Raw genomic sequence first — 10,590 nt, forward strand, 5'->3', positions numbered from 1 at the left:
GATGTTGGCTAAAGCGGATCTAATTGAAACGAGCCCTATATATATATATATATATATAATTTATTTATTTTTAAATCTCATATATACACACGCACACACTCTAGATGACTGACAGGGTGCTTTTTTCAATCCACCACCCCTCCATCTTGACACTCGCCCACCATTGTATTTTGGAAGCTATAGAAATAGATTTATTAATGTCTACATTTGTTTTGCCATGTTCATTCTATTACAGACACCTTAATGCTTACGTTTATATTATGTGAGCTAAAACAAACATTTTAAATATATTTAAACATTTTTCTTAAAGTCAAATAATTAGAAAGTTCTGTTACTGACCCCACTACTACAACAACAACAATTACAGGTAATTTTATCCTTGAAACATTTAATTGAAATACTGTGGAATTCCATTCATTTTTATGGAGGGCTGCTCTGACTGGGGAGTGCCAATATGGCCAACTGGTGGCTTCAAAGCCTCCCATTGGCCATTACATAGCATCTGCAATCCAGGGTGTATATACACACACATCATTGGTTGGACCATTACATTCAGGATTACATTCTGAAACATTTCTGGTCTAAAACAAATAATCACTGTTATATTTTATTGTCCAGAGTAGTATGATTGTGCCTCCCTTGCTTTTGTGCACTAAATGTGTCTAAGTGAGTTTGTTTTATCAAAACTTTCTCCCATTCAGGAATTCTTTGATCAAGATACAGCAAGTTTAATGTTCAATACCTACACCTACTTAAGATGCTAACCATAACCACCGTAACCCTAGATAACCCGAAGTTCAACATAATGTGGGAAAACTGATATTAGACAATAGAGCCCACCAGGCCAGGTATGATTCTCCAGCTGTCTGTGCTCCAGATGGATGACCATACTAAAGAAGATTAAAAGACAGAGCCGAGAGGGACAGATAAAGAGGGGACCAACAAGTGTGTTCAGTAGGCACAGTATAGGATCAAATGAATGTTATCCCATGTGTCAAATGAATGATGAATCTGAGAAAGTTGATTGTATTGCCCGTGTCCCCCTGAAACCATTTCTATGGTTCTTCAAATGGAAGGAACTTCTCCGGTAAACTTTCCTATGGAGCAGAGAGTGTTATGACAACCCTTAAACGAACAATGAGCTCACAATTGGCAGGGCTGCAGCACAGGAATGTTGACCATGAGAAGGCTGGAGTCTTTAGCAGACAATAAAAAAAAAAATCAAAAGACTGGATCTGCGCACACACACACACACAAAACAGCATATTCACAATACTGTCAAGTGGTAAATCCCAAAAATATGACTATTGAATACAGATTTAACACCAGTTTTTTCTTAACACAAAAACTCCAAAAAGTCGCAAATGAAATGCAACTACCAGAAGTTACTCATTTGTTAACATACTGAGTACAATCCATGCAACCTAATCTCTGTGCATTTTCAAATTAGTAATGGTATCATTAGTAAGACAGATGGGAAGTTTACCACAGTGGTAAGGCTTGATCAGTTCTGAATACCAGTCCATCTGGTGCTTAGTCCATGATCCCAAACTGAAAGGCTTTGGAGGAAACACCAACCAACTCCAAGCAGCATATAAATCAGTTTGGGGCCAGCCAATCTGGCAACCCAAACACCACTATTCAATTCAAGATTCCACAGCAAATCTCTTCTTGCACCATCAGGGCACTGTGACCCCAAGTACCCATAGTTCCTACGGCCTCTGTTGTCTTGGAGATACTTCCACTCATTTGATAGGAAGCTGTTGTGCGGTTCTTGGTGCCAAGCCACAATGTTCGTGCTTCTGATGCTCACTACTCGTGTGTAGCCTCTCCGTTCTTATGTACGTCCCTTGAAGGTGTCCATGCAGGTGTAGCACCCTGAGAAACGCTGGATCTCCTCCAGAGCTGCCTGAGGCAGGAAGCTGTTGGAGATGGGAATGGAGCATGTTAGTGTAACAGAGGTACTTAAGTGAACTTAAATAATGAACATTGTCTGAGACCTGAAGACTTGCGTTAGCACCCTAGACTAATCCATACGGCTTTAGCTCATGACAGATTGGGTCCCCCTACCTCTTGAGAATAACGAGAGCATGCATGGTCCAAGGTAAGTAGATGAACGGAGTGTTGGTCCGGACTGCGTCCACCGTCCGCTGGGCCACCAGCTCAGGATTTAGCGGGGGGAAGAGCTGAGGGAACCTGGGGGTTGAACACAACACTTCACCTTCACTCTTTTTTCGGCGGCAGGTAGCCTAGTGGTTAGAGAGTTGGGCCAGTAACCGAAAGGTTCTGGCCACCGTTCCCCGGTAGGCCATCATTGAAAATAAGAATTTGTTCTTAACTGACTTGTCTTGTTAAATAAAGGTTCAATTAAAAATATATATATTTAGCCATGCAAGACATGTGAAATGTGTCATGAATTTATCACAAAATGGATGAATCAACAATACTGAACTTATTCTTCCAGCCATTGGTGTGTGAATGGGATTGGTTATTCCATCTATGGTTTTCTTAAGGAACCTCTATCTGAGCCCATGTGTCATTTCTGTGTGCTGACTCACTATACACTGGTTGACCCATAGCAAAACTAGAGTGCCATGTATAGTAGGCCCAATGTATGGGAGGCCCATGGTGGTCCGACTTACCTGACTCTCATGCCCTGGAACATGTCAGTGTTGGTGTGGAAGGGGAGCACGGTGGTGCAGCCGACCCCAGGGCAGTCCAGCAGGCCCAGGGTGAGGCTCTCCATGAACGCCAGGGACGAGGCCTTGGAGGTGCAATAATCTATGGCCCCCGGGATGGAGGACAGGGACAGGATGGAGTTGATACACACCACATGGCCATGGCAAAGCTCTAGCATGCGGGGTAGGAAGGCTTTGGTGGTCTAGAGAAAGAGACTACAATTAAATAAGGAAATAATCTCTGCAAAAAAAAAAATCTCTCCTGTGTGCTACCTATATCCCCCCACTAGAATCCCCATACTTTAATGAAGACAGCTTCTCTATCCTAGAAGGGGAGATCAATCATTTCCAGATCCAGGGACATGTACTAGTCTGTGGTGACCCAAAATGCCAGAACTGGACAAGAACCTAACATCAAGACACAGGGGGGAGGGGTGGGGGGACACCTACCTGAAGATGACAGCATTCCTGCCCCAATATGCCACCTCTACGACCGACAAAACCACCAACAAAAATGGGTCACAACTCCTTCAGCTCTGTCACATGCTGGGTAGGTATAGTCAATAGTAGGCTTTGAGGGGATTCCTACGGTAGGTGCACCTATAGCTCATTTCTTGGAAGCAGTACAGTAGACTACTTTATCACTGACCTCAACCCAGAGTCTCTCAGTCAGCCCACTGACATCCCTATCAGATCACAGCAGAATCAAAGTCTACATGAACAGAGCAATACTCAATCAATGATTGAGGCATCAAAGCAAACAACTTGCATACTATAGATGGGAGGGTAGTGCAGAAACCTAACAAAAACAATTAGCCAAAAACCAATTCAATCCCTTTACGACAACGTCCTGGACAAAACATTTCACTGTGGTGAAACATTAAAACAATACAGAAATAGACTAAGAAAAAAGAAAGAACAGCATGTCAGACATCAGCTCAATGTAATTGAAGAATCAATAGAATCTAACTCCCGCGTGGTAAGACAGGGATGCAGCTTGAGCCCCACCATCTTCAAAGTTTATAGCAACATATTGGTGAGGGATATAGAACATTCTGAAGCACCCGGCCTCACCCTACTTGATTCAGAAGTCAAATGTTTACTGTTTGCAGATGATCTGGTGCTTCTGTCCCCAACCAAGGATGGCAGCAACTCGATCTTCACAGAGTCTGCCAGACCTTGGACCTGACAGTTAATCTCAGTACGACAAAAATAATGGCGTTCCAAACAATTTCCAGTTGCCAGGACCACAAATTCTACCTAGACACTGTTGCCCTAAAGCATATGTCAATACATACCTCGGCCTAAACACCACAGGTAACTTCCACAAAGCTGTGAACAATCTGAGAGACAAGGCAAGAAGGGCCTTCTATGCCATCAAAAGGAACATAAAATTCAGCATCCCAATTAGAATCTGGCTAAAAATGCTTGAATCAGTTATAGAACCCATTGCCCTCTATGGATGTGAGGTCAACTCACCAACCAATAATTCACAAAATAGGACAAACACCAAATTGAGACTCTGCATGAAGAATTCAGCAAAAACATCAGTGTACAACATACAGTAAAACACCAATAATAATAAATGCTGAGCACAATTAGGTCAATTCACACCAATTATCAAAATCCAGAAAAAAGCAATAGAATTTTACAACCACCTAGATGGAAATGATTCTCAAACCTTCCATAACAAAGCCCTCACCTACAGAGAGATGAACCTGGAGAAGAGTGCACTCTGTCAGCTTGTCCTGGGACTCTGTTCAAACACAAACAGACCCCACAGAGCAACACAACTAGACCCAACCAAATCATGAGAAAATAATTACTTGACACACAGGAAAGAACAAAAAAAAACAAGCAAACTGGAATGTTATTTGGCCCTAAAACGAGAATATACCGTAGCAGAATACCTGACCACTGACTGAACCAAAATGAAAAGCTTTGACTATGTACAGACTCTGAGCCACCATGGCCTGTCTTCGAGAGCCAGGTCTGCCTGTGAGACCACAAAAATTAGGCGGAAATTGAGCTGCACTTTCTGTCGTCCTGCCAAATGTATGACTATAGTAGAGACACATATTTCCCTCATATTACAAAAACCCAAAGAATTTGAAAGCAAATCCAATCTTGATAAAATCCCATATATTTTAGGTGAAATACCACAGTACCACCAAAGCAGCAAGATGTGTGACCTGTTGCCGCATAAAAAGACAACCAGTGGAGCACAAACATTGTAAATACATCCCATATTTATCTGTTTATTTTCCCTTTCATTCTTCATCTATTTGTACATTGTTACACCTGTACATAGCCAATAATAACATTTGAAATGTCTATTCTTTTAAAACTTGTGAGTAATGTTTACTGTTAATTTCTTATTGCCAAAGCAAGTGAAATTGACAATGTAAACATGATTCCCATGGCAATAACGCCCATTGAATTGGAGAGAGCGAGAGAAATGTGACAGTCTGCACATTGTTCTGCTCCACTCACTACTATTCCCTACCTGTTCCTTCACTCTTCTCTCATACTAGGTTCCCTCCCTACTTCCTGTATTTGACAACCTTAACAGAAGGGTTGCAGCACTCAGAGAGAAGGGGAACCAAACCTGTTCCACATCCCATCTATGTAGATCAGAGGACAAATACCAATATCATGTAAGATCCTTTTATTAAGAGTGTCAACCAGCACTCTGTTGCCAGCATTTTACCTTAGATCCAATGATTCAGTACTTAGAGTAAAGTATAGTTTCTCCCCTTCACATGTGGGATCAATACATATTGAAAGATGACCCTAATATTTCTAATACTGAGCCTCGGAACTGAAACAAATCTAAATTCATACAAGCTTCAAAACATAATGCCATAATGAATGAGCACTTTGCTGCATACTTATCTAAAGTACATATTTTTTAACACTCACCCAGAACTGGCCCAGCGTGTTGATGTGTTGAGTCTTCATCAGAGCATCATCGTCACTGGCCATCAGACTCTTCCCATGAACCACTGCAGCGTTATTCACTAGAATGGTGACGTCGCCCACCTAAGGTACAAAAATAAACATATTTAGTTGTAAAAACACAAATCTCGTTTTATGCCAGAAGCAAGCATTTCACTGTTCGTCTACAGCGGCTGTTTACGAAGCATTTCACTGTTCGTCTACAGCGGCTGTTTACGAAGCATTTCACTGTTCGTCTACAGCGGCTGTTTACGAAGCATTTCCCTGTTCGTCTACAGCGGTTGTTTACGAAGCATTTCACAAATAATATTTATCACTTTGTTTCCCTTGGTATAATTGAAAGGCTGATAAGTGAGCGATAATTATGTCATGTTAATCCTTGTCTTATTATAAGACTTGAGTTAAACTCAGTGGTGTAGGAGGGTATACACAGGTATAGACCCACGTATTTCAGTGTTTATTGCGCATACTCACTTCTTAATCCCTACGATGTGCATCAAAGTAGCCTTGTGTATTGGAGGTATATGCTGTATCAATTAATATGACTGATGGAACCTATCAGAATGTTCACCTAAAAAATGTTGATAAACTATTATTTCTTCACATTTTAGGTGCAGCAATGTGAACACAGCGGTAGGCCTATGCACGAATGTTCCAAAATGCAATTTGAGGGAAAACACCGGTCAGCAGGTAGGAAGGCGCGTTAGGCCAGTAAGGTTGCTGGATCGAATCCCCGAGCTGACAAGTAATTATAATTTTTTTTAATCTGTCGTTCTGCCCCTGAGCAAGGCAGTTAACCCACTGTTCCCCAGGCGCCGATGATGTCGATTAAGGCAGCCCCCCCCCCCCCACCCCTCTGATTCAGAGGGGTTGGGTTAAATGTGGAAGACGCATTTCATTTGAACGCATTCAGTTGTACAACTGACTAGGTATCCCCCTTTCCCTAAAATGCACACCAAACATGACAGATAGAAATCAATTTTAGACATTTAGAAAATGGGGAGACCTAAAGATGCAACAACTATCATGTGCTGCTAATATGACTAGGATAATGCCTTTGGCTGTTAGATGGAAACCAATAATGAGGTCTTTGTAAACACATGAGGAAGTTATAAAATAATTGCCTTCACGTTTCTATGATGGAATTTTGGCTGTAGTCTACTTTAAAGCAAGGTAAGAGATGCCTCATAACATGAAGGAAAACGTCCATGTTTTTTTTTTTAAATGAAGGAACAGGAAAAATAGAGCTGCTAATGATAGGCCCAAGCGTCTTCTGGTAGATGGAAAGGTCTTCCCAAAAACCTTCTCAATTAAATGTTAACTACCTACAAAGTAGCCTATGCCTACCTGCAGAATGAGATCATGAAATGCCTCAATCCAGTGGCCATTTGTTTTGCAAAATCCAACTCATGTGCTACAGAACGACTGAATTAAAGGGTAACTACACAAAAAAAAGTCAAACTAGTCTCCTGATGTGGTTTAAGAACATCCAATTTTATTGTTTTACTATTTAAAACAGCAACTTTGAGAGTGAACATCAAAAACCTGTACATTTCTGACTCAGTTGACAGCCCAATTTATTTGTTCAATAGTAAGCCTACTTGCACAGTACACTTGGGTTGGCCTGACTGAAATACCAATATGGGATTTATAATGTTAGGTCTTTCAGAGAGTGTATGTAACTGTTTCTCATATAATTTATAATACAGGGCACCTTTCCTTCACTGGGCAGGCCGTTGGGAACATTTTGGGCTGAATTAGAACATACTCACTTCTCCAGGCACCACTACACCACTGGTTAAGTTGATACATCATACTGTATATCCTTGTGAAACACTGGAAGATTCCAAAGGCAACCTTTGAAAGACTGGTTGGATGTGTAAGACAATTTATTACTGTCAGGTGTTTGTTATCTACTGTAAATGACATTGGAACTAGGTCATTAATTTGGGTGCAGCTCGCTCTACTGTACCTTCTCTCGGACCACCTTGGCCTGCTTGTACACCTCCTCCCGATTGGCCACGTCACACAGGAAGTAATGGCACTCGGCTCCGGTGGTGAGAGAGATCTCCTTGCAGGTCTCCATCAGACACTTCTCAGTGCGGCCCCACAGGATCAACTGACAACAGGCAGAGCGGTCAAAAAGGGCAGTCCATTGACATGAGAATGCATATTTGGATTTGTGTTAGCTTGTAGGAATCACAAATAAACATAGGCTTTCTGGGTGGTAAGAGGAAGGTTGTTTTTAATTTAATGGTTATATATTAGGGTTGTAGATTAATATTCAAAATAATTTCGTCAAACCAAAATGTATCATTTTATGTTTCAAATTGCATTGGTAAAATGTTGCATGCATTCTTAAACCAGTGCTCAGGTAGCTTACAATAGATTCAAACTATACTCTATTACGTTAACATCTTTCCCGTCTGTTTGAGATTGCTGTGCGTTGCAGAGTTCTGTATGATTAATTGCTAATTGAGGAGGCATTAGCTAGAGATTGCGCAACCACAGACAAGTTATTTGATGTGCAGTTGAGGGAAATCCAATGACTTAAGGCTCTGAACTTTAGTGTTTGAAATTTGAAGGCAACGTTCCCACTTTAGCGGAGACTGTATTTACGGTAAATGCTGCATGTCAGCTCAATCTAAAAGTATCACGAGTCTAACGCTTCAGCTTTATAGATTGAGTAGAGCCCTAATTAATCAAATGTTAACCGGTGATAGCCAACATGCGCATAGCTGATGTGTCGGAGCTGTAACATGGTTGGTTGTCATGAAGCCACACTTGTCCCACTCGCGTTAGAAATTCAGAATGAGAAAATGTAAGCTATATAGAAATAATGCGCAAATTGAAAATCATTACATAAAAATAAAGATTTCTATCAGCCTAATCAAGGTGTAAATTATGTCACACATTCCAGTGTTTGAACTTGTAAACAGGGCTGCATGGAATTTCTCTTAATGCTACGCCGTGCAGCCAACGACAAGGTCCGCTTTAGGTATAAAGCCATGAGCCGCTTGGGGATTTGACAGCTCTAATGCAGTTCTACCTCCGACACCGCTAAAACAACTGCTATGCGGTTGTCGGCTAAAGTGGATCTAATTGAAGAAACGTTAAGATCTAATATCTTCTCCAGAGGGGTCCCTGTGCACTGATAACCCAGGATGGATGGCTACTGGCCAGACACACACACACACAACAGATCATTTTACAACAATGACAAATGCTTTGATGATAAAAGGAATATTTTCACCTTACTCTGAACTGTGCATTCCACTACCCTGTCAGTGAACTTTATCGAACAGTCACTGGGGACCCAGAGGAGCTAGAGTTGAGGTTAAAAAGGCAACATCATTGTAGTTCCACGGAGCCATCCACCCAACCTGTCATCGCCCCCATTGTAAAGCACAGGGACTGAGGAAACACCTGTGTTTGTGTGCCTTTACAATAAAAGGAAAGGGGAAGAGAACACTACACATCATACATCACCCAGGTCAGCTAGGGGCTAAAAGAGTTCAGGCTCCTTTCCACTAGTGTAGTAAGTACTGGGGCTTTCCCAATACTTTTCACATGGAAAAAAAAAAAAAAAAAAACACACCGAAGGTGAATATCAAGTTTTTAATCGAACTGAAGTAATACAAAAATACTCGATTCTGAACTTATGCTAGAATAGAAAAAATATATCATAAAACACTTCCAAAGAACTGTCCCTTTTCTTTCCCCCCAACTATCAGATTATTCAATTGTTTTTGGAATTCCTGTTCATATTCTATTTATGAACCAGGATAACAAAGGTGCTGTGTGAAGCGATGTGAGCTGTCTGTCTGTTAATGCTTTGCTTTTTTATTATTATTACTGGGCGTTTATCAAGTAGAACACAAAAATTGGTAATACAAAGCGCAGTAATTAGTTTACCTTTTTTGCTCCATGTTTTGCAAACTCTTTCCCCAAATGCCGACCGATGCCCCGTCCACCCCCGGTGATCAATACCACCTCTCCGCGAAGGTCTTTCCGTCTGCTCGGGAGCAACAACCGCAAGCATGCTTTCAATATGCAGAAGATGATGTGGAACGTGAAAAGCACCGCGTTTCCGAAATTATTTAAATCCATTACGACGTTGTTAGGTATAAAGATGCCTTTTGCTGAGAATAAAATTGGAGTAGCCACATAGACAATGCACACCTTCCCAAAGTGCGTGGCTCATGCCAGATGGATGTCTAAGTGTTCTCCATACCACTACCCCTCTACGACAAAATTCTTATCAATCCAGTTTTAATATCAGAGGTACGACACACATACGTCTTTGTCATAATAGGAACAGTACGAAAATGCAGTGATAATAGCTGACATGGCGCGCCAATGCCAACACAGTGCGTGCGTCAAGCAACAGACCGACTGGATCTCGCGTCTACAACTGCCTATATGCTCAGACTGTTCTAACTGTCTAACTACCGGTACTATGGCTTTATATAGCCCTTTCATCTTGATTGACAGTTTGAATGTTGGAGAGTAGCCAATAGCCCCTCTGACTTGACAGTGCATGAGCGGCTGTAGCGCTTTTCCTTCTTCCAAGAAAGCTGATAGAGAAAGTCGCAGAAAAACAATCAATGATTTGCCGGGGTTACGTCAGTGTTGTCAACCTCAGTCCACGCAGGGACGAGTGTCTGCGGACCTAGACAACCAGGTGAAGTGAGTTACTAAGCAGTAACCTTCATTTGTCAGAGGGTGGAGCGAAAACCCTCAGTGACTCCGCCGTCCGTGGAATGAGTGACATGATCCAAGTTTACAACCACCACTGTTTTCATGGTATGAATTGCCAATAGACTCAAGTAACCATATAGTCTGTAGCCTATAATTGAAATTGTCTCGGGTGATATTCATTACCTGGGTGTCATTCGCAATCACTAATGCCATAAAGATCCAATTACATATTCATGTAGTTTTTAGGTGACAA

At 41.5% G+C, this 10,590-nt stretch overlaps 1 protein-coding gene across 2 annotated transcripts; it reads right to left on the reverse strand.

The window, feature by feature from the left end:
* Nucleotides 1-554: 554 nt before the first annotated feature.
* Nucleotides 555-10,241, reverse strand: LOC110492292 (short-chain dehydrogenase/reductase 3). 2 transcript variants are annotated; one of them, XM_021566494.2, is made up of 7 exons: nt 9,552-9,680; nt 8,895-9,076; nt 7,609-7,755; nt 5,601-5,720; nt 2,643-2,881; nt 2,071-2,196; nt 555-1,922 (listed from the first exon to the last, which is right to left on the reverse strand). In XM_021566494.2, exons 3-7 carry the CDS (start codon nt 7,720-7,722, stop codon nt 1,838-1,840), a joined length of 684 nt encoding a protein of 227 aa, XP_021422169.2. In that variant the 5' UTR covers nt 7,723-7,755; nt 8,895-9,076; nt 9,552-9,680; the 3' UTR covers nt 555-1,837. The 2 variants fall into 2 exon arrangements, with proteins under 2 accessions (XP_021422169.2, XP_021422168.2); XM_021566493.2 differs by lacking the exon at nt 8,895-9,076 and having other exon boundaries at nt 9,552-10,241.
* Between the last annotated feature and the right edge of the window lie 349 nt (nt 10,242-10,590).

Source organism: Oncorhynchus mykiss, chromosome 16, assembly GCF_013265735.2.
Source record: "Oncorhynchus mykiss isolate Arlee chromosome 16, USDA_OmykA_1.1, whole genome shotgun sequence".
NCBI lineage: Eukaryota > Metazoa > Chordata > Actinopteri > Salmoniformes > Salmonidae > Oncorhynchus > Oncorhynchus mykiss.